The sequence below is a fragment of the Argopecten irradians genome, chromosome 7 (assembly GCF_041381155.1).
Source record: "Argopecten irradians isolate NY chromosome 7, Ai_NY, whole genome shotgun sequence".
NCBI lineage: Eukaryota > Metazoa > Mollusca > Bivalvia > Pectinida > Pectinidae > Argopecten > Argopecten irradians.
Window position 1 is genome coordinate 19,069,039 of NC_091140.1, and position 25,368 is coordinate 19,094,406.

The 25,368-nt window shown below is 40.9% G+C and overlaps 2 protein-coding genes across 4 annotated transcripts in view; one reads left to right on the forward strand and one right to left on the reverse strand.

Annotated features, from left to right (window-relative positions):
- The window catches only part of LOC138327771 (uncharacterized), a 93,147-nt gene that overhangs the window by 49,523 nt on the left and 18,256 nt on the right, over positions 1–25,368 (reverse strand). The gene's annotated exons all lie outside the window — the stretch shown is intronic.
- LOC138326746 (solute carrier family 23 member 2-like) lies at positions 163–23,589 on the forward strand. Its single transcript, XM_069272755.1, has 7 exons — positions 163–383; positions 17,153–17,364; positions 18,899–19,057; positions 19,528–19,628; positions 22,464–22,543; positions 22,784–22,965; positions 23,391–23,589. Exons 3-7 carry the CDS (start codon positions 19,014–19,016, stop codon positions 23,587–23,589), a joined length of 606 nt encoding a protein of 201 aa, XP_069128856.1. The 5' UTR covers positions 163–383; positions 17,153–17,364; positions 18,899–19,013.

Consider the following 25,368-nt stretch of genomic DNA (forward strand, 5'->3'; position numbering starts at 1 on the left):
TGGAAAAAACAAAGATTATAAAAAAAGTGATAGTTAACACTTTTTCAGACCTCTTTATATAACGTGGTAGGGTATCCTTACGGACACCGAATGAAAAACGTTCATGTGTGTACATGTGCAGTATATACCGTGTACTTATTGGTGTATATCCATTGTCCAGTCATCGCATGGCGGCTGGCTTCCTTTTACACTTCCTTGGTTGATCATTGTATTGTCGACGTCTTGTTACAAAGGTGGCGCTCTTACGTCTAGATATCAACACATGTGCAATTTTAGATATAAAAATTCATTGCACCATAAGCCTTCATTAAGTCAATGTTAATAATCGTATGACTGTATAATTGCCAAGTGGAATTTCCTAGGATATGGCTGATTCATCAAAGGTAAAGTTTTAAAATTCTGACATTACCTTATATCAGGGTAGGCCTGCGTCACTATACATGGGTGATTTGTTTGGACAAGGTGGTTGTGGTGATTGTTTATATGAGGGTAGGCCTGCGTCACTATACATGGGTGATTTGTTTGGACGCGGTGGTTGTGGTGATTGTTTATATGAGGGTAGGCCTGAGTTACTATGGGTGATTTGTTTGGACGCGGTGGTAGTGGTGATTGTTTATATGAGGGTAGGCCTGAGTTACTATGGGTGATTTGTTTGGACAAGGTGGTTGTGGTGATTGTTTATATGAGGGTAGGCCTGAGTTACTATGGGTGATTTGTTTGGACGCGGTGGTAGTGGTGATTGTTTATATGAGGGTAGGCCTGAGTTACTATGGGTGATTTGTTTGGACAAGGTGGTAGTGGTGATTGTTTATATGAGGGTAGGCCTGAGTTACTATGGGTGATTTGTTTGGACAAGGTGGTTGTGGTGATTGTTTATATGAGGGTAGGCCTGAGTTACTATGGGTGATTTGTTTGGACCGGTGGTAGTGGTGATTGTTTATATGAGGGTAGGCCTGAGTTACTATGGGTGATTTGTTTGGACGCGGTGGTAGTGGTGATTGTTTATATGAGGTAGGCCTGAGTTACTATGGGTGATTTGTTTGGACGCGGTGGTAGTGGTGATTGTTTATATGAGGGTAGGCCTGAGTTACTATGGGTGATTTGTTTGGACGCGGTGGTAGTGGTGATTGTTTATATGAGGGTAGGCCTGAGTTACTATGGGTGATTTGTTTGGACGCGGTGGTAGTGGTGATTGTTTATATGAGGGTAGGCCTGAGTTACTATGGGTGATTTGTTTGGACGCGGTGGTAGTGGTGATTGTTTATATGAGGGTAGGCCTGAGTTACTATGGGTGATTTGTTTGGACGCGGTGGTAGTGGTGATTGTTTATATGTGGGTAGGCCTGAGTTACTATGGGTGATTTGTTTGGACGCGGTGGTAGTGGTGATTGTTTATATGTGGGTAGGCCTGAGTTACTATGGGTGATTTGTTTGGACGCGGTGGTAGTGGTGATTGTTTATATGAGGGTAGGCCTGAGTTACTATGGGTGATTTGTTTGGACGCGGTGGTAGTGGTGATTGTTTATATGAGGGTAGGCCTGAGTTACTATGGGTGATTTGTTTGGACGCGGTGGTAGTGGTGATTGTTTATATGTGGGTAGGCCTGAGTTACTATGGGTGATTTGTTTGGACGCGGTGGTAGTGGTGATTGTTTATATGAGGGTAGGCCTGAGTTACTATGGGTGATTTGTTTGGACGCGGTGGTAGTGGTGATTGTTTATATGAGGGTAGGCCTGAGTTACTATGGGTGATTTGTTTGGACGCGGTGGTAGTGGTGATTGTTTATATGAGGGTAGGCCTGAGTTACTATGGGTGATTTGTTTGGACGCGGTGGTAGTGGTGATTGTTTATATGAGGGTAGGCCTGAGTTACTATGGGTGATTTGTTTGGACGCGGTGGTAGTGGTGATTGTTTATATGAGGGTAGGCCTGAGTTACTATGGGTGATTTGTTTGGACGCGGTGGTAGTGGTGATTGTTTATATGAGGGTAGGCCTGAGTTACTATGGGTGATTTGTTTGGACGCGGTGGTAGTGGTGATTGTTTATATGAGGGTAGGCCTGAGTTACTATGGGTGATTTGTTTGGACGCGGTGGTGTGGTGATTGTTATATGGGTAGCCTGGATGGGTGATTGTTGTGATTGTTTTATATGAGGGTAGGCCTGAGTTACTATGGGTGATTTGTTTGGACGCGGTGGTAGTGGTGATTGTTTATATGAGGGTAGGCCTGAGTTACTATGGGTGATTTGTTTGGACGCGGTGGTAGTGGTGATTGTTTATATGAGGGTAGGCCTGAGTTACTATGGGTGATTTGTTTGGACGCGGTGGTAGTGGTGATTGTTTATATGAGGGTAGGCCTGAGTTACTATGGGTGATTTGTTTGGACGCGGTGGTAGTGGTGATTGTTTATATGAGGGTAGGCCTGAGTTACTATGGGTGATTTGTTTGGACGCGGTGGTAGTGGTGATTGTTTATATGAGGGTAGGCCTGAGTTACTATGGGTGATTTGTTTGGACGCGGTGGTAGTGGTGATTGTTTATATGAGGGTAGGCCTGAGTTACTATGGGTGATTTGTTTGGACGCGGTGGTAGTGGTGATTGTTTATATGAGGGTAGGCCTGAGTTACTATGGGTGATTTGTTTGGACGCGGTGGTAGTGGTGATTGTTTATATGAGGGTAGGCCTGAGTTACTATGGGTGATTTGTTTGGACGCGGTGGTAGTGGTGATTGTTTATATGAGGGTAGGCCTGAGTTACTATGGGTGATTTGTTTGGACGCGGTGGTAGTGGTGATTGTTTATATGAGGGTAGGCCTGAGTTACTATGGGTGATTTGTTTGGACGCGGTGGTAGTGGTGATTGTTTATATGAGGGTAGGCCTGAGTTACTATGGGTGATTTGTTTGGACGCGGTGGTAGTGGTGATTGTTTATATGAGGGTAGGCCTGAGTTACTATGGGTGATTTGTTTGGACGCGGTGGTAGTGGTGATTGTTTATATGAGGGTAGGCCTGAGTTACTATGGGTGATTTGTTTGGACGCGGTGGTAGTGGTGATTGTTTATATGAGGGTAGGCCTGAGTTACTATGGGTGATTTGTTTGGACGCGGTGGTAGTGGTGATTGTTTATATGAGGGTAGGCCTGAGTTACTATGGGTGATTTGTTTGGACGCGGTGGTAGTGGTGATTGTTTATATGAGGGTAGGCCTGAGTTACTATGGGTGATTTGTTTGGACGCGGTGGTAGTGGTGATTGTTTATATGAGGGTAGGCCTGAGTTACTATGGGTGATTTGTTTGGACGCGGTGGTAGTGGTGATTGTTTATATGAGGGTAGGCCTGAGTTACTATGGGTGATTTGTTTGGACGCGGTGGTAGTGGTGATTGTTTATATGAGGGTAGGCCTGAGTTACTATGGGTGATTTGTTTGGACGCGGTGGTAGTGGTGATTGTTTATATGAGGGTAGGCCTGAGTTACTATGGGTGATTTGTTTGGACGCGGTGGTAGTGGTGATTGTTTATATGAGGGTAGGCCTGAGTTACTATGGGTGATTTGTTTGGACGCGGTGGTAGTGGTGATTGTTTATATGAGGGTAGGCCTGAGTTACTATGGGTGATTTGTTTGGACGCGGTGGTAGTGGTGATTGTTTATATGAGGGTAGGCCTGAGTTACTATGGGTGATTTGTTTGGACGCGGTGGTAGTGGTGATTGTTTATATGAGGGTAGGCCTGAGTTACTATGGGTGATTTGTTTGGACGCGGTGGTAGTGGTGATTGTTTATATGAGGGTAGGCCTGAGTTACTATGGGTGATTTGTTTGGACGCGGTGGTAGTGGTGATTGTTTATATGAGGGTAGGCCTGAGTTACTATGGGTGATTTGTTTGGACAGGTGGTAGTGGTGATTGTTTATATGAGGGTAGGACCTGAGTTACTATGGGTGATTTGTTTGGACGCGGTGGTAGTGGTGATTGTTTATATGAGGGTAGGCCTGAGTTACTATGGGTGATTTGTTTGGACGCGGTGGTAGTGGTGATTGTTTATATGAGGGTAGGCCTGAGTTACTATGGGTGATTTGTTTGGACGCGGTGGTAGTGGTGATTGTTTATATGAGGGTAGGCCTGAGTTACTATGGGTGATTTGTTTGGACGCGGTGGTAGTGGTGATTGTTTATATGAGGGTAGGCCTGAGTTACTATGGGTGATTTGTTTGGACGCGGTGGTAGTGGTGATTGTTTATATGAGGGTAGGCCTGAGTTACTATGGGTGATTTGTTTGGACGCGGTGGTAGTGGTGATTGTTTATATGAGGGTAGGCCTGAGTTACTATGGGTGATTTGTTTGGACGCGGTGGTAGTGGTGATTGTTTATATGAGGGTAGGCCTGAGTTACTATGGGTGATTTGTTTGGACGCGGTGGTAGTGGTGATTGTTTTTATATGAGGGTAGGCCTGAGTTACTATGGGTGATTTGTTTGGACGAGGTCGTAGTGGTGATTGTTTATATGAGGGTAGGCCTGAGTTACTATGGATGATTTGTTTGGACGCGGTGGTAGTGGTGTTTGTTTATATGTGGGTAGGCCTGAGTTACTATGGGTGATTTGTTTGGACGCGGTGGTAGTGGTGATTGTTTATATGAGGGTAGGCCTGAGTTACTGTGGGTGATTTGTTTGGACAAGGTGATTGTGGTGATTGATTATATGAGGACACGGTGGTTGTGGTGATTGTTTATATGAGGGTAGGCCTGAGTTACTATGGGTGATTTGTTTGGACGCGGTGGTAGTGGTGATTGTTTATATGAGGGTAGGCCTGAGTTACTATGGGTGATTTGTTTGGACGCGGTGGTAGTGGTGATTGTTTATATGAGGGTAGGCCTGAGTTACTATGGGTGATTTGTTTGGACGCGGTGGTAGTGGTGATTGTTTATATGAGGGTAGGCCTGAGTTACTATGGGTGATTTGTTTGGACGCGGTGGTAGTGGTGATTGTTTATATGAGGGTAGGCCTGAGTTACTATGGGTGATTTGTTTGGACGCGGTGGTAGTGGTGATTGTTTATATGAGGGTAGGCCTGAGTTACTATGGGTGATTTGTTTGGACGCGGTGGTAGTGGTGATTGTTTATATGAGGGTAGGCCTGAGTTACTATGGGTGATTTGTTTGGACGCGGTGGTAGTGGTGATTGTTTATATGAGGGTAGGCCTGAGTTACTATGGGTGATTTGTTTGGACAAGGTGGTAGTGGTGATTGTTTATATGAGGGTAGGCCTGAGTTACTATGGGTGATTTGTTTGGACAAGGTGGTTGTGGTGATTGTTTATATGAGGGTAGGCCTGAGTTACTATGGGTGATTTGTTTGGACAAGGTGGTAGTGGTGATTGTTTATATGAGGGTAGGCCTGAGTTACTATGGGTGATTTGTTTGGACAAGGTGATTGTGGTGATTCTTTATATGAGGACACGGTGGTTGTGGTGATTGTTTATATGAGGGTAGGCCTGAGTTACTATGGGTGATTTGTTTGGACGCGGTGGTAGTGGTGATTGTTTATATGAGGGTAGGCCTGAGTTACTATGGGTGATTTGTTTGGACGCGGTGGTAGTGGTGATTGTTTATATGAGGGTAGGCCTGAGTTACTATGGGTGATTTGTTTGGACGCGGTGGTAGTGGTGATTGTTTATATGAGGGTAGGCCTGAGTTACTATGGGTGATTTGTTTGGACGCGGTGGTAGTGGTGATTGTTTATATGAGGGTAGGCCTGAGTTACTATGGGTGATTTGTTTGGACGCGGTGGTAGTGGTGATTGTTTATATGAGGGTAGGCCTGAGTTACTATGGGTGATTTGTTTGGACGCGGTGGTAGTGGTGATTGTTTATATGAGGGTAGGCCTGAGTTACTATGGGTGATTTGTTTGGACGCGGTGGTAGTGGTGATTGTTTATATGAGGGTAGGCCTGAGTTACTATGGGTGATTTGTTTGGACGCGGTGGTAGTGGTGATTGTTTATATGAGGGTAGGCCTGAGTTACTATGGGTGATTTGTTTGGACGCGGTGGTAGTGGTGATTGTTTATATGAGGGTAGGCCTGAGTTACTATGGGTGATTTGTTTGGACGCGGTGGTAGTGGTGATTGTTTATATGAGGGTAGGCCTGAGTTACTATGGGTGATTTGTTTGGACAGGTGGTAGTGGTGATTGTTTATATGAGGGTAGGCCTGAGTTACTATGGGTGATTTGTTTGGACGCGGTGGTAGTGGTGATTGTTTATATGAGGGTAGGCCTGAGTTACTATGGGTGATTTGTTTGGACGCGGTGGTAGTGGTGATTGTTTATATGAGGGTAGGCCTGAGTTACTATGGGTGATTTGTTTGGATGGTGATTGTTTATGTGTGAGTTATATGGTGGACCGGGTGGTTTGTTTATATGAGGGTAGGCCTGAGTTACTATGGGTGATTTGTTTGGACGCGGTGGTAGTGGTGATTGTTTATATGAGGGTAGGCCTGAGTTACTATGGGTGATTTGTTTGGACGCGGTGGTAGTGGTGATTGTTTATATGAGGGTAGGCCTGAGTTACTATGGGTGATTTGTTTGGACGCGGTGGTAGTGGTGATTGTTTATATGAGGGTAGGCCTGAGTTACTATGGGTGATTTGTTTGGACGCGGTGGTAGTGGTGATTGTTTATATGAGGGTAGGCCTGAGTTACTATGGGTGATTTGTTTGGACGCGTGGTAGTGGTGATTGTTTATATGAGGGTAGGCCTGAGTTACTATGGGTGATTTGTTTGGACGCGGTGGTAGTGGTGATTGTTTATATGAGGGTAGGCCTGAGTTACTATGGGTGATTTGTTTGGACGCGGTGGTAGTGGGGATTGTTTATATGAGGGTAGGCCTGAGTTACTATGGGTGATTTGTTTGGACGCGGTGGTAGTGGTGATTGTTTATATGAGGGTAGGCCTGAGTTACTTGGGTGATTTGTTTGGACGCGGTGGTAGTGGTGATTGTTTATATGAGGGTAGGCCTGAGTTACTATGGGTGATTTGTTTGGACGCGGTGGTAGTGGTGATTGTTTATATGAGGGTAGGCCTGAGTTACTATGGGTGATTTGTTTGGACGCGGTGGTAGTGGTGATTGTTTATATGAGGGTAGGCCTGAGTTACTATGGGTGATTTGTTTGGACGCGGTGGTAGTGGTGATTGTTTATATGAGGGTAGGCCTGAGTTACTATGGGTGATTTGTTTGGACGCGGTGGTAGTGGTGATTGTTTATATGAGGGTAGGCCTGAGTTACTATGGGTGATTTGTTTGGACAAGGTGGTTGTGGTGATTGATTGTTTATATGAGGGTAGGCCTGAGTTACTATGGGTGATTTGTTTGGACGCGGTGGTAGTGGTGATTGTTTATATGAGGGTAGGCCTGAGTTACTATGGGTGATTTGTTTGGACGCGGTGGTAGTGGTGATTGTTTATATGAGGGTAGGCCTGAGTTACTATGGGTGATTTGTTTGGACGCGGTGGTAGTGGTGATTGTTTATATGAGGGTAGGCCTGAGTTACTATGGGTGATTTGTTTGGACGCGGTGGTAGTGTGATTGATTGTTTATATGAGGGTAGGCCTGAGTTACTATGGGTGATTTGTTTGGACGCGGTGGTAGTGGTGATTGTTTATATGAGGGTAGGCCTGAGTTACTATGGGTGATTTGTTTGGACGCGGTGGTAGTGGTGATTGTTTATATGAGGGTAGGCCTGAGTTACTATGGGTGATTTGTTTGGACGCGGTGGTAGTGGTGATTGTTTATATGAGGGTAGGCCTGAGTTACTATGGGTGATTTGTTTGGACGCGGTGGTAGTGGTGATTGTTTATATGAGGGTAGGCCTGAGTTACTATGGGTGATTTGTTTGGACGCGGTGGTAGTGGTGATTGTTTATATGAGGGTAGGCCTGAGTTACTATGGGTGATTTGTTTGGACGCGGTGGTAGTGGTGATTGTTTATATGAGGGTAGGCCTGAGTTACTGTGGGTGATTTGTTTGGACGGTGGTAGTGGTGTGTTTATATGAGGGTAGGATTGAGTTATAGGGTGATTTGTTTGGACGCGGTGGTTGTGGTGATTGTTTATATGAGGGTAGGCCTGAGTTACTATGGGTGATTTGTTTGGACGCGGTGGTAGTGGTGATTGTTTATATGAGGGTAGGCCTGAGTTACTATGGGTGATTTGTTTGGACGCGGTGGTAGTGGTGATTGTTTATATGAGGGTAGGCCTGAGTTACTATGGGTGATTTGTTTGGACGCGGTGGTAGTGGTGATTGTTTATATGAGGGTAGGCCTGAGTTACTATGGGTGATTTGTTTGGACGCGGTGGTAGTGGTGATTGTTTATATGAGGGTAGGCCTGAGTTACTATGGGTGATTTGTTTGGACGCGGTGGTAGTGGTGATTGTTTATATGAGGGTAGGCCTGAGTTACTATGGGTGATTTGTTTGGACGCGGTGGTAGTGGTGATTGTTTATATGAGGGTAGGCCTGAGTTACTATGGGTGATTTGTTTGGACGCGGTGGTAGTGGTGATTGTTTATATGAGGGTAGGCCTGAGTTACTATGGGTGATTTGTTTGGACGGTGCGGTGGTAGTGGTGATTGTTTATATGAGGGTAGGCCTGAGTTACTATGGGTGATTTGTTTGGCGGTGTTGTGGTGATTGTTATATGGGGTAGGCCTGAGTTACTATGGCGGATTTGTTTGGACGGGTGGTAGTGGTGATTGTTTATATGAGGGTAGGCCTGAGTTACTATGGGTGATTTGTTTGGACGCGTGGTGGTAGTGGTGATTGTTTATATGAGGGTAGGCCTGAGTTACTATGGGTGATTTGTTTGGACGCGGTGGTAGTGGTGATTGTTTATATGAGGGTAGGCCTGAGTTACTATGGGTGATTTGTTTGGACGCGGTGGTAGTGGTGATTGTTTATATGAGGGTAGGCCTGAGTTACTATGGGTGATTTGTTTGGACGCGGTGGTAGTGGTGATTGTTTATATGAGGGTAGGCCTGAGTTACTATGGGTGATTTGTTTGGACGCGGTGGTAGTGGTGATTGTTTATATGAGGGTAGGCCTGAGTTACTATGGGTGATTTGTTTGGACGCGGTGGTAGTGGTGATTGTTTATATGAGGGTAGGCCTGAGTTACTATGGGTGATTTGTTTGGACGCGGTGGTAGTGGTGATTGTTTATATGAGGGTAGGCCTGAGTTACTATGGGTGATTTGTTTGGACGCGGTGGTAGTGGTGATTGTTTTATATGAGGGTAGGCCTGAGTTACTATGGGTGATTTGTTTGGACGCGGTGGTAGTGGTGATTGTTTATATGAGGGTAGGCCTGAGTTACTATGGGTGATTTGTTTGGACAAGGTGTTGTGGTGATTGTTTATTGGAGGTGGTTAATGGTTTGGACGCGGTGGTAGTGGTGATTGTTTATATGAGGGTAGGCCTGAGTTACTATGGGTGATTTGTTTGGACGCGGTGGTAGTGGTGATTGTTTATATGAGGGTAGGCCTGAGTTACTATGGGTGATTTGTTTGGACGCGGTGGTAGTGGTGATTGTTTATATGAGGGTAGGCCTGAGTTACTATGGGTGATTTGTTTGGACGCGGTGGTAGTGGTGATTGTTTATATGAGGGTAGGCCTGAGTTACTATGGGTGATTTGTTTGGACGCGGTGGTAGTGGTGATTGTTTATATGAGGGTAGGCCTGAGTTACTATGGGTGATTTGTTTGGACGCGGTGGTAGTGGTGATTGTTTATATGAGGACACGGTGGTTGTGGTGATTGTTTATATGAGGGTAGGCCTGAGTTACTATGGGTGATTTGTTTGGACGCGGTGGTAGTGGTGATTGTTTATATGAGGGTAGGCCTGAGTTACTATGGGTGATTTGTTTGGACGCGGTGGTAGTGGTGATTGTTTATATGAGGGTAGGCCTGAGTTACTATGGGTGATTTGTTTGGACGCGGTGGTAGTGGTGATTGTTTATATGAGGGTAGGCCTGAGTTACTATGGGTGATTTGTTTGGACGCGGTGGTAGTGGTGATTGTTTATATGAGGGTAGGCCTGAGTTACTATGGGTGATTTGTTTGGACGCGGTGGTAGTGGTGATTGTTTATATGAGGGTAGGCCTGAGTTACTATGGGTGATTTGTTTGGACGCGGTGGTAGTGGTGATTGTTTATATGAGGGTAGGCCTGAGTTACTATGGGTGATTTGTTTGGACGCGGTGGTAGTGGTGATTGTTTATATGAGGGTAGGCCTGAGTTACTATGGGTGATTTGTTTGGACGCGGTGGTAGTGGTGATTGTTTATATGAGGGTAGGCCTGAGTTACTATGGGTGATTTGTTTGGACGCGGTGGTAGTGGTGATTGTTTATATGAGGGTAGGCCTGAGTTACTATGGGTGATTTGTTTGGACGAGGTGGTAGTGGTGATTGTTTATATGAGGGTAGACCTGAGTTACTATGGGTGATTTGTTTGGACGCGGTGGTAGTGGTGATTGTTTATATGAGGGTAGGCCTGAGTTACTATGGGTGATTTGTTTGGACGCGGTGGTAGTGGTGATTGTTTATATGAGGGTAGGCCTGAGTTACTATGGGTGATTTGTTTGGACGCGGTGGTAGTGGTGATTGTTTATATGAGGGTAGGCCTGAGTTACTTGGGTATTTGGGTGATTTGTTTGGACGCGGTGGTAGTGGTGATTGTTTATATGAGGGTAGGCCTGAGTTACTATGGGTGATTTGTTTGGACGCGGTGGTAGTGGTGATTGTTTATATGAGGGTAGGCCTGAGTTACTATGGGTGATTTGTTTGGACGCGGTGGTAGTGGTGATTGTTTATATGAGGGTAGGCCTGAGTTACTATGGGTGATTTGTTTGGACGCGGTGGTAGTGGTGATTGTTTATATGAGGGTAGGCCTGAGTTACTATGGGTGATTTGTTTGGACGCGGTGGTAGTGGTGATTGTTTATATGAGGGTAGGCCTGAGTTACTATGGGTGATTTGTTTGGACAAGGTGATTGTGGTGATTGTTTATATGAGGACACGGTGGTTGTGGTGATTGTTTATATGAGGGTAGGCCTGAGTTACTATGGGTGATTTGTTTGGACGCGGTGGTAGTGGTGATTGTTTATATGAGGGTAGGCCTGAGTTACTATGGGTGATTTGTTTGGACGCGGTGGTAGTGGTGATTGTTTATATGAGGGTAGGCCTGAGTTACTATGGGTGATTTGTTTGGACGCGGTGGTAGTGGTGATTGTTTATATGAGGGTAGGCCTGAGTTACTATGGGTGATTTGTTTGGACGCGGTGGTAGTGGTGATTGTTTATATGAGGGTAGGCCTGAGTTACTATGGGTGATTTGTTTGGACGCGGTGGTAGTGGTGATTGTTTATATGAGGGTAGGCCTGAGTTACTATGGGTGATTTGTTTGGACGCGGTGGTAGTGGTGATTGTTTATATGAGGGTAGGCCTGAGTTACTATGGGTGATTTGTTTTGACGCGGTGGTAGTGGTGATTGTTTATATGAGGGTAGGCCTGAGTTACTATGGGTGATTTGTTTGGACGCGGTGGTAGTGGTGATTGTTTATATGAGGGTAGGCCTGAGTTACTATGGGTGATTTGTTTGGACGCGGTGGTAGTGGTGATTGTTTATATGAGGGTAGGCTGAGTTACTATGGGTGATTTGTTTGGACGCGGTGGTAGTGGTGATTGTTTATATGAGGGTAGGCCTGAGTTACTATGGGTGATTTGTTTGGACGCGGTGGTAGTGGTGATTGTTTTATATGAGGGTAGGCCTGAGTTACTATGGGTGATTTGTTTGGACGCGGTGGTAGTGGTGATTGTTTATATGAGGGTAGGCCTGAGTTACTATGGGTGATTTGTTTGGACGCGGTGGTAGTGGTGATTGTTTATATGAGGGTAGGCCTGAGTTACTATGGGTGATTTGTTTGGACGCGGTGGTAGTGGTGATTGTTTATATGAGGGTAGGCCTGAGTTACTATGGGTGATTTGTTTGGACGCGGTGGTAGTGGTGATTGTTTATATGAGGGTAGGCCTGAGTTACTATGGGTGATTTGTTTGGACGCGGTGGTAGTGGTGATTGTTTATATGAGGGTAGGCCTGAGTTACTATGGGTGATTTGTTTGGACGCGGTGGTAGTGGTGATTGTTTATATGAGGGTAGGCCTGAGTTACTATGGGTGATTTGTTTGGACGCGGTGGTAGTGGTGATTGTTTATATGAGGGTAGGCCTGAGTTACTATGGGTGATTTGTTTGGACGCGGTGGTAGTGGTGATTGTTTATATGAGGGTAGGCCTGAGTTACTATGGGTGATTTGTTTGGACGCGGTGGTAGTGGTGATTGTTTATATGAGGGTAGGCCTGAGTTACTATGGGTGATTTGTTTGGACGCGGTGGTAGTGGTGATTGTTTATATGAGGGTAGACCTGAGTTACTATGGGTGATTTGTTTGGACGCGGTGGTAGTGGTGATTGTTTATATGAGGGTAGGCCTGAGTTACTATGGGTGATTTGTTTGGACGCGGTGGTAGTGGTGATTGTTTATATGAGGGTAGGCCTGAGTTACTATGGGTGATTTGTTTGGACGCGGTGGTAGTGGTGATTGTTTATATGTGGGTAGGCCTGAGTTACTATGGGTGATTTGTTTGGACGCGGTGGTAGTGGTGATTGTTTATATGAGGGTAGGCCTGGTTACTATGGTTACTGGATGGGTGATTTGTTTGGACGCGGTGGTAGTGGTGATTGTTTATATGAGGGTAGGCCTGAGTTACTATGGGTGATTTGTTTGGACGCGGTGGTAGTGGTGATTGTTTATATGAGGGTAGGCCTGAGTTACTATGGGTGATTTGTTTGGACGCGGTGGTAGTGGTGATTGTTTATATGAGGGTAGGCCTGAGTTACTATGGGTGATTTGTTTGGACGCGGTGGTAGTGGTGATTGTTTATATGAGGGTAGGCCTGAGTTACTATGGGTGATTTGTTTGGACGCGGTGGTAGTGGTGATTGTTTATATGAGGGTAGGCCTGAGTTACTATGGGTGATTTGTTTGGACGCGGTGGTAGTGGTGATTGTTTATATGAGGGTAGGCCTGAGTTACTATGGGTGATTTGTTTGGACGCGGTGGTAGTGGTGATTGTTTATATGAGGGTAGGCCTGAGTTACTATGGGTGATTTGTTTGGACGCGGTGGTAGTGGTGATTGTTTATATGAGGGTAGGCCTGAGTTACTATGGGTGATTTGTTTGGACGCGGTGGTAGTGGTGATTGTTTATATGAGGGTAGGCCTGAGTTACTATGGGTGATTTGTTTGGACGCGGTGGTAGTGGTGATTGTTTATATGAGGGTAGGCCTGAGTTACTATGGGTGATTTGTTTTGGACGCGGTGGTAGTGGTGATTGTTTATATGTGGGTAGGCCTGAGTTACTATGGGTGATTTGTTTGGACGCGGTGGTAGTGGTGATTGTTTATATGAGGGTAGGCCTGAGTTACTATGGGTGATTTGTTTGGACGCGGTGGTAGTGGTGATTGTTTATATGTGGGTAGGCCTGAGTTACTATGGGTGATTTGTTTGGACGCGGTGGTAGTGGTGATTGTTTATATGAGGGTAGGCCTGAGTTACTATGGGTGATTTGTTTGGACGGGTGGTTGTGGTGATTGTTTATATGAGGGTAGGCCTGAGTTACTATGGGTGATTTGTTTGGACGCGGTGGTAGTGGTGATTGTTTATATGAGGGTAGGCCTGAGTTACTATGGGTGATTTGTTTGGACGCGGTGGTAGTGGTGATTGTTTATATGAGGGTAGGCCTGAGTTACTATGGGTGATTTGTTTGGACGCGGTGGTAGTGGTGATTGTTTATATGAGGGTAGGCCTGAGTTACTATGGGTGATTTGTTTGGACGCGGTGGTAGTGGTGATTGTTTATATGAGGGTAGGCCTGAGTTACTATGGGTGATTTGTTTGGACGCGGTGGTAGTGGTGATTGTTTATATGAGGGTAGGCCTGAGTTACTATGGGTGATTTGTTTGGACGCGGTGGTAGTGGTGATTGTTTATATGAGGGTAGGCCTGAGTTACTATGGGTGATTTGTTTGGACGCGGTGGTAGTGGTGATTGTTTATATGAGGGTAGGCCTGAGTTACTATGGGTGATTTGTTTGGACGCGGTGGTAGTGGTGATTGTTTATATGTGGGTAGGCCTGAGTTACTATGGGTGATTTGTTTGGACGCGGTGGTAGTGGTGATTGTTTATATGAGGGTAGGCCTGAGTTACTATGGTGATTTGTTTGGACTCGGTGGTAGTGGTGATTGTTTATATGAGGGTAGGCCTGAGTTACTATGGGTGATTTGTTTGGACGCGGTGGTAGTGGTGATTGTTTATATGAGGGTAGGCCTGAGTTACTATGGGTGATTTGTTTGGACGCGGTGGTAGTGGTGATTGTTTATATGAGGGTAGGCCTGAGTTACTATGGGTGATTTGTTTGGACGCGGTGGTAGTGGTGATTGTTTATATGAGGGTAGGCCTGAGTTACTATGGGTGATTTGTTTGGACGCGGTGGTAGTGGTGATTGTTTATATGTGGGTAGGCCTGAGTTACTATGGGTGATTTGTTTGGACGCGGTGGTAGTGGTGATTGTTTATATGAGGGTAGGCCTGAGTTACTATGGGTGATTTGTTTGGACGCGGTGGTAGTGGTGATTGTTTATATGAGGGTAGGCCTGAGTTACTATGGGTGATTTGTTTGGACGCGGTGGTAGTGGTGATTGTTTATATGAGGGTAGGCCTGAGTTACTATGGGTGATTTGTTTGGACGCGGTGGTAGTGGTGATTGTTTATATGAGGGTAGGCCTGAGTTACTATGGGTGATTTGTTTGGACGCGGTGGTAGTGGTGATTGTTTATATGAGGGTAGGCCTGAGTTACTATGGGTGATTTGTTTGGACGCGGTCACGCCGCCGGTGGTAGTGGTGATGTTATATGAGGGTAGGCCTAGTGAGTTGGACTCTGGGTGGCTTTGTTTGGACTGCGCGGTGGTAGTGGTGTGGGGATTGTTTATATGAGGGTAGGCCTGAGTTACTATGGGTGATTTGTTTGGACGCGGTCACGCCGCCGGTGGTTGTGGTGATTATTTTTAATGAGGATAAGCCTGGGTAAGTAGTTTGGACGCGGTGGTTGTTAATAAAATGTCCCGATAGGATATTGTCTAGGATGGTCCAACATGCATCCCCACACCCAAACCGAACCAATATTTTTCTGAACCCTTATGACCCACTGGTCACAAATCAAAACGTTAACATTGCATTAGTTTGGATGAACTTCCGGTTATGACGTCATGAAGATGCCGCCATCTCGAATTTCACTAAAAATTGAAAAATAGTCATAACATAGAGTTATTACCGCCAGGGCCTTTTTTTCAAACGGTGATTTTTTACAAAAAAAACTTCACTTCTTTACTTGCTAAAAATATGGGCATTTAATAAAAAATATACAACTGCCGCGATAATAAATAATCTTCATTTACGTAAAAAACTAAATATAAGGAATTCGCCGGGGTTACATAATTTATACGTGCTCCATTATCATTATACCCTCATAACCTCAACAAAATAAAAATCTTTTCCTTAAGTAATAGTGTAATTCTGTCGAATATAATTTGTCTGTTAATTTGACTCGTCATCACAACAAAGCAAGATTAATATGATATGTCACCCTCTTTGTTGTGAGACAGGAAAATCTCAACCTGAGGGCGAAATTCTTGATTTGTTTGACGACTTCAAGTTAAATATGCCGTAAATGGGCACAAAATTACAAAATATTTTTTTTTGGTAATCTATTGAAAACCATTAGGTTAGATGAATTTAAGCAGTGAAAACCATCCAAATGGAAAGACACACCTGAATGTTGCCTTGCCTTGTATAACAATTTATGCACTGTAAAATTGTTTTTTATGCCTTATTCATGTTTAGATTGACAGTTACATGCTAAAATCACTTTACAATTACTAAAAACACTGTAAATATGTAAAAACGTATTGCAAACCACAATCATGGGCTGTCCGTATGCTTTCATTTCACTACATTGTAGATGAAAATTTATATTTTAGCATTACTGCCAAAAATCATTTTCAGCTCTCATTTATACTTGTTAGATTAAAACATATACATTGTAAGTATTGTAATTCTCAAAATGTTGGTAATTTGTGGTGTTGAATAAAATATCAAAAGCTCTTTTTGATTCGAGAGTATGAAAATTACTGCACATATAACTTTTAGAATCTTATCTCGAGGGTTGTCTTACCTCAAAGAGGGTGAATGATTCTTTTTCTCTTACCCTATGTGAGTACGTGCAAAGATCTCAAGTAGCTTGTCTTTACCCTAGGATAAGATAGAAAAATCCCTTTACCTGTAAACTTGCAGATATCTATGTCTGGGGCAAGATAAAAAAATTTCTATATGTAATGGACCTACAGTTGTATATGTAGACTAGTTAAAAGGAAGTGAGAGTAAATCTGTTCGTATAATCGATCTTGATATACATCAAAGAGATAACTATCTACGACGATTTCTTTCATTATCGTACAAATTTTCAGAATAGTTTCTTATCCATCGAATATTTTGATCAAACGTTTCAGATAACGATTGGACAGTGACCATTTGACCTAGCATTCGTTTCTAACATTGCGAATACAAGCGACTATAATATCACATTTTATGTGGCGCTTAATGTAGAGCGTAACCTTTATCCATATAAATGAATATACCAAGGAATGTATAATTGTTCCACAAATTTGACCTTTGACCTTGCTTTCTAGATCAAGGCTGTGAAATTTATTTGAATTTTGTGCTTTTTGTCATATTTAATTTATGTCTGCTCTTGGGTTGATGAATGCGGAACTCAGTGGTGTGTTAATTTGTTGTCTTGATTGTACATTGTTCAATACAACATAGGCACGATCTCGTTACTTAGATACGTGACAAAACGCAATTCGAGTTAAATTACAGTTTTATTTTAATTACTTTATTTCATTATTACATAGTGTAATCGTCTGTAAGTATTCTAAAATATCACTGTCAAAATGTTCGATTTGAAAAAAATATAATTACACAAAGCAACATTTTTATCTTCATTGCATTCACAACTTTTTTCAGTACCATAACGGCAACATGGATAATGCTGAAAGACAAATGTTAGCACTGTCATCTAACAGTTACGACAGTGATGGCGGAAAAGACGATGAATTCCGGTGAGCAACGTGACGGGCGCTACTGATGTGACCATTGTGGTGGTAAAGGAGAGTAGGCTCATCTACAATATAAGTGACCCTGTTCCATTCCATCTTACTCTTCTATTTGCTTTACAGGTATTTACACACCTAATGCATGTATTATATTATATTTGAAATAGGCAACGAATCTTCGGTGAATAGTCGGGGCTATGGGAGGCTAAAGTCGGTAAAAATGGTGTTTTTTATATCCAGTATAAAATTCATATGAAATAGAAATAATACAATTCCATTCAAAATCGTCCTGCATGCCAAGACATTTATTCATAGGCTGGGTATATCCGTGTTTCACACAGCCAAGCTTTCAAAGAGTTAGACGAATCTATTTTTAGAACTGTGCTAAATTTACACGAGCTTTTTCCAATTTTTTAATGGTCTAAACTGGACAATGTGAACAGAAGTGGACTGCCGTTTTGATTGGGATTTATGGAAGGACAATAGATGCATTTAGACTGGTTTTCTTTTCCCGACTATTTAGGTTAATGGATAAATAATAAAATAAAATAACTATATAAAAACTGAAATACTTTTTTAATTACACAGTGTATTTTGTATCATGGGAAGTTGTTTAATTTTTCGTGTTTTACTGACCACACAACAGTATTAAATTTCATACAACAATCGTTGAATATGATAAGACGATAGCTTTTTGCTATTGTTCAATAATTCATGTCATTGACCAGACGAAAGTTGTAATAAAAAAATAATATTAGGAATTATATTAAATAATATTATTTTTTTCGTTGTTTTTATACAACCTGGCTTTATGAATCGCCATTTATTCTTACCTGTATAAAAATATTTCCCGATAATGGCACGGAAATCCCACGTAATCATCACGTCACAATTAAGACAATGATGTTGGATATTGGTTTGGAAAAGTTTCTCTTGAAGATAGAATCGTATATGGAAACGCGTGTTACATTGTGTTTCATCAAGTATATCTACTCTGAATTTTTTTTAAGCAATTTGTTTTTATTTCATGGGGTTATAAATGCAATTTTATTTGCAAACATTTGCTACGCGAATTCACGCAGTTTGCAAAGATTATGCATACACCTATAAATTTAAAAACATCAAAGCTTAAATAAATCTCGATACTCAAAAGATTAGTATTCTCTCTTGCTTCATTGCGTCAATGTATACAGTTTAAGTTATCGGTAGAAAAACTTCTACATGATATTGGTATTAACCATTTTAGACAGAAATCGCAAGTGTGACAAGACATCTTGCAAAAAATGGAAGATTACTGAAATGAAGAAAACTGTTGATCCCATAACTTTAATTGCATGTTTCACAATAGGAAACTCACGAGATAAACTCCATAGCAATTGTAAACACCTACGGCGTCTCTCATTGGTCAATTCATACATCTCTTGATTCCGTTTGACTTTCACCTTCGGGCTACTTTTTGTACAGTAGAAATATTGTTCTTTCACTGAACTGAACAGTAAACGGCATTATTCAAATATACAGAATATGAAAACCTTTCTACGGAAAAGGACATTTGTAGGCAACTGTTATGCTTATATAGATATGATATAATGATATAATTATAAGTGTGCAAAGATACTGCAAACATATTATTTTTCGAATACGGTGTCTTCTCCAGCAAGCTCTTCTGTCCCTATCGACTTCCCTGGCGGTTTCCTTGCTGGTTGCTCAGGTCGTGTGTGCCGAAGAGAACGAGGACTTCAAGGCCAAACTACTAAGTTTCTACTCTGTTTATGAACGGCATCACAACTCTTCTGATGGTTACACTAGGAATAAGGTAAAGTAACGGCATCAAATCACTTCTGATGGTTACACTAGGAATAAGGTAAAGTAACGGCATCACAACATTTCTTATGGTTACACCAAGAATAAGGTAAATTGATTGATTAAAGTCAAGAAACCACAACACATCGAATGATTACACTAAGAAAAGGGTAAATTTATGGTACCATTTTCAGATGGGTAAACAACTATGTCGTTTTTTCAGTTACGTTTGGAATGAGAAACAAATCCTTTAGTCTAAATCTGCATCATGAGGTAAACATTATTAGGTAACACATTGAAATGTTCGCTTACCACTACATACTGATTAAGTTGATTCAGAAGGACATAATATCATATACTATTTCCTGAATGATAATGGACTAATGGAGAAATACTGGTGTTTGCTCATTGAATTATCACCCAATTCCTACTACAAGAAATAATTATATCTGACACTTTAACTAGTTGAAGTTGTTGCTATAGACTGCCGTTGTACCAGGGAGCTGCTCCGGATTATGTTGCCCCACTTCTGGCCATGGCGGATATAGACAAAGGCAGATGTAACAATACAGGTCCAATAACAGGTAAAATATTCAATTTAGACCTATCTACAAGTATTAGTGCGACAGTTGTTAAAATCGATTATTGTTAGAGCTGTGGTTGATGACTTACACACACAAACAAAAGGTACCGATTAAGAATATAAAAATATAAAAACTATCAGCTGCAGTTTTCATTACATAACGCACTGCAGTTTTGCCATTAGATGTCGTGCCTGCAAGCCCCATTGCGTGATCGTTAAATAGGATCCTATATTGACTTTTATTACTACATGTACATAAATTTTATACTTGACACAAACGCTTGTTTGGGATTGACTTCAGCATTCGCCTCTGTGGGGAAGATTCTGCGTTTTGTTCTCAGGCCAAGATACACCATAAACACGCTTATAAGGATGGTGTTATCGGATCTACCTGTAATTAATGGCCCATCATCAAGAGAGTATGGTTTGCTTGTTGTCAGTATAGTGCGATCAGTTGGGATGCACTGTTAGGTGTCTTTGATAGAATACTGCAGTGAGATACCCATATCACAATGAGGCACGGCAATAATATACACACTACACACATATACTGAGCAAGGGCGAAGCCAGGGGGTAAAAAAACATGGATGCAAATTGTATTCATTAATGAATCCCGCTAGTTCCCACAATCGATCTTTAAGATTCAATTAAAAAGATTAGTTCTCATAGATTTGTGTGAAAGTAAATGTTATCAGTAAATATTTCTAAAATAAGAACATAAAAAAATGATGTGTTGGGCACGGGTATGTTCAAATGATTGCACACTGTTGATTGTGCACTTAAGCTGGGTTTAAGATAAAATTAAACGAACCCTATCTAGCCACGGTGAATACCGACAATTTTAATCATAGTGACCCCTGAAGACACATTTTTAGGGCCCTCTTTCTAACCCAAAAGTACTAAGACCAGGTATTATGTTAATTTCATCAGAGTGAATGAGTTGGATAATCATTCAGATGTCCGTAACTGTAATAAACATGGTGTAGTGTGACTTTCCTCGATCGATGTGCTATGAAGCAGATAAACCGGGTATAAAGTCTTGTTTTAGAGATGTAATAACATGTACCCAAGCTCCCATTGTCATTTAAACTAGAACTAAGAAACCGTGGAAATCGTTTTTGTGAAAATGTGAATAAAATAGTGGTGTTTCATTTCAGGCATATTTAACGTCGCCTGTATCAGGTGTACTCACCTATCTGTGCGTTTCATCTCTCGACAATATATCAATTAAACATGAATGCGCAGTGTTATTGCCAAATTTATGTTAATATAATACTTTTAATGAAAATTTTGTAAATGGAAAGTTAGAGGCATTAAACTTTCGATGAATAAAGGTTTCGAATGAATTTATACAGCGGATTCATATCAGGCAAGACATATATTTTTGTCTCTACCTTAATTTGAAATTTGCACATCGGTCGCAAGTAATTAGCAAAAAAAAATCTGTCCAATATCAATATTGTGAGCATCCATATCAACTTTGCTTGAGGGGGAAATCGCATGATTTTAATTCCTAAATTTTGTGTGGTGAAGAACTGACGATTGAAGAATCTTTCGTATATCGTAGATCATAATCCAGTCGTCTGAGTCTGGTTAGCGAACAAATATAGCGATAGGTCCATATCACCTTAAAATGAAAGGCAGTTAAATCTTCCTTTTAGATTTGACATCGGTTTTTAGGATAAGACAAGGCTGAATACGGTTGTAACCGTCTTGATAAGAACTAGAGTACATTGAGTGCTGTGCCGGATAGAATGTTGAATATATTTCCCGCCTTTATTAATCGGATCGAAAATATATTATCAACAATGATAAGGAAAAAATTTAGAAATGAATTTTGTACTTTTGTTTGAAGAGGAATATCCACAATCTGTTGTTCTGAAATGAAATACAAACTGTAGATACTGAGGACCGTATCCTTACGAATAGAAGCGTAGCAGACGAATTGGAGCGTACGGATAGTAAATCATTCTAATAATATATACAGCTGTAATGTGGGATACTATAACAACTGGCCAACGCATTTTCTATAAAAAAAACAACAACAAAAAACCCCATTAAAGTTGTATGGTCTATCACTTTCGCTCTTTTTGTCATAGTGAAAACTGTTTAAGAGTGAAACATTTTTTTCTGCGTCTCTCTGAGGTTTAAATTTTCTTATTTTACCACATTTTATAAAGTTGCAGCACTGAAAGTATTTTTAATTATAAAAGTAAAAAAAAAAAAAAAAAATAGGCTCGAAAGAAGCCGAATCATTCCGAACTATTCCCAACATCGTCGCAACAATATCGAAGTAACACGAGAGTTGTGAAACCAAAAGAAAATGTCAACAATTTTTCTTAAACAAAACATGTGATCGACCTCAGCAGACTGGATCTACAAAGAAAATAATGCTCGCACATTACAATATTTGATACATACAATATTGAATTACGGCAAAGTGTGTATTAGATGTTTCAAATACTCGCTCTGTGGACATATACAAGCACTATTAGCCAGAAGGAAAACGTAAACAAACACATTTGCACTTACGCTAGTTACTTGGATCACCACGTGCAGGTCGTGTGGATGTCAGTCACGTGATTCGATTCGGAATTTTGACAAACCCGAAGGTATTGAACATGGCAGTGATTGAAGGCGCTTTATTCCAAACCAGGAATACAGGAATATATGATCCCTAGATTGGGGCTCTCTTATAGGCCGACATATGGTTTTTGGGAGCTAAATCATCAAGTTACATGTCCATGATCAAATACCAAATGTTTGAGCGACATATCGTTACAGTGAAATTAGCATGAAATATGACTTTAAACAATTTTATAATTTCATCTTTCAGTTTTTAACAACGTAACAAACATGACAGAAACGATTTTTCATGCAAGCTCAGAGGAAATCATAATGACCACTGTGCAAGGTGTAAGTACATCTTTAATCGAAAATTAAAGCGACAATAGAGTGAAAGTTCTTTAAATAACCAACAAAGAGTATTTACTTCATGTATATTTATCATATAATTAATTCGTGAATTTGTCTAATCTAAAACGAAAAAAAAATCTGTAATTACATGAGTAATATGTTCTTATTTTTAATGATAAAATATTTTAGCAATTTATCGTTCGATAAAAAATGAAACTTTACTTACATTATTTTCTGTAGTTACAAGGTAGTCTATTGGCTGCTGGAATCATACACTTCCTGATAGGAGCCACAGGATTGGTCGGAATATTGCTGAGATTCATTGGTCCCATCACCATTGTACCTACCATCCTTCTTTTCGGAATTTTCATAGTGAAGTCAGTCACGAAATTTTCCCAGGTCCACTGGGGAATCGCATTTATGTAAGTACATTTTCTCATACGTATCTTTTAATTCATATTTATCAAATTTAGACAATTTTGGGTTTGTACGTAGCTGTTTTATTATATCAAGATTCCTTTGCTATGTATTAAGTCAAATGTACACTAAACAGTAATTATGATAATTATTGCAATTCAAATCAAAATGACTTCCCTTTTCTTTCTCTCGGTTTTAAATTTTAAATTTAAAAAAGACAAATACGTGGATAACTCACATTAAGTGGTATTAATAATCTTCGATTTCTTATTTATCATAAAACACAATGAAAAACATTTTGAAATATAGATAGTAAATCCCATTCGCAGGCTAGGTACGGGAGTTTGTTAGACAAATGTGTCATGCTTGGCATGTTATGTGAGGTGAAACAAAGATACTTATTCTCATGTTTTTTAACAAACAAATCCAGGACCTGTGCGATCGCCCTCATACTGTCGCTATATCTCGCTAAGAGGGACATGCCTATACCCATGTACACAAGGAAGCGGCGATGTCACGTGATCCGCTATCCTCTCCACCAGGTTTTCTCCGTGAGTAGGGGCCATTGTATGGGAACGAATAATAAAGGTCAAGGTAACAGCAATCTAATTATACATTCAACAATTTAATGCTCACAAAAATAGAATTGCATTCTTTTGGAGATGAAGAGCAGCTAATTTTAATTTAAAACAAAAATTGCTATAATCACGTTAAAATCATTCCTTAACATATTTCATTAAATACCAAACTGGTTCATTCAACTCAACAACTAATGCTAACGTCAATTTAAATTGATCCTGCGCGGACTAACTTGGTGTCATTAAAATTCTAGATTTTTGGTAGAATTCATGTATAGAAATTATTACTAAACGTCTAGTCTGTATTTACAGTATTGACCCATACCGAAATATTTGCTTATGATGATTATCATTAAGTGATTGGAGAATCACTCTGTGAACAAAAATGGGATGTAAATATGACGTTATGAAACTGAAAACCATTAAGAACAAGACTTCAACGCTGTGCTTATATTTAACGCGTACATCATATGTTTACGTTACGAGCAAGACATGGAATGTGTATGTGCTACTCTTTCACATCATTTAAGACATGATCAAAATGAGGACATATTGAGACTGTATATTTCGACCAAGTTATATAATACAATTAATGAAATAATGATATAAATATCAAACATAAAGTACAACCATAATTTTGAAATAAGTTAATTAACAATGAAAAAAATTGCAAAGACATAGTAAAAAATTTCAGGCGTCATGCTATCAAAATGACGTCATTATTCTTAGATAATTTATGTTCAGAGATACACTTATAATTATCATACATTTTAATCACGTCAATTATTGGAACAGAATACCACCCTAAGATTTATGGTAAGACTGTGCATGAATAATTATGTTTGATATATTCGGTACCAGGTATGTGTGCTTTAGTGAAAGTTTTTGGCATAATCGTTGATATATCTAATAATAACTGCGGGAGCGTTTGCAGTACTTCAGAGTCGGTATACCTTCAATGGGGACAACCTACGTCATCGGAAGGGATATCGGGCACACAAAAACAATGAAAAAACGCCCGCTTCAAGATGAAAAGCGGCTGAAATTATCACATAAAAGCAATGCATCTTCTAAATCTATTGTGCGTCAAAGACAGTGTGTTGTTAGAGACTCTGTGAAACTATTAGAAATCGTCAAACTAGCTCAAATAATGCAAACACCTCGACACAATATTTTTCGACAGCAGGGATATCGGTCACATTTTTTTCACAAACACGTTATAAGTTGTAAATAAACAAATTTTGCTGTCACAAAACTGTCCCGTTTACTAAAGTGTAATATATGAATGTTGAAAGAAAATATTTCAATCGTTATATCTGCTAGTGGACAAACATAGACGGTGCTTTATTAGAAATTATAAAAGGGATATTGGTCACACTTAGAACTTTAGGGGTAACGGTCACATCCAAAGTAACTAAAACTGAATATAACAGCATTGTACATGTAGTCGTTATTTAAGAAGCATGCGACTCCAGTGGATACGCCGCAAAAAATACCTTTATTGAATTTATCTGATCTTGAAAGACGACTTTTAACCCACTATCAGCAAATGGTTGGCGAGCTATTGAAATCGCCTTTCGTCCATTGCTCGTCATCCGTCCGTTTTTTGTTTTGACAGCGTGGCTATCGGTCACAATTTATTCACTGAAAATATGTCAAGTGTAAATTTCGTAACTTTATTGTTATTTACTGATATAAATTACCTTATATTTCAAGTAGTAACTATAGTTCATTTTTATCCGCTTCAAAAGTGACGTACCTGTATAATTGGCGTTTTGTTGTTTTTGAAAAGAATGTCGTTCACATGGTAACGGTCAAATCCAAAGTTTT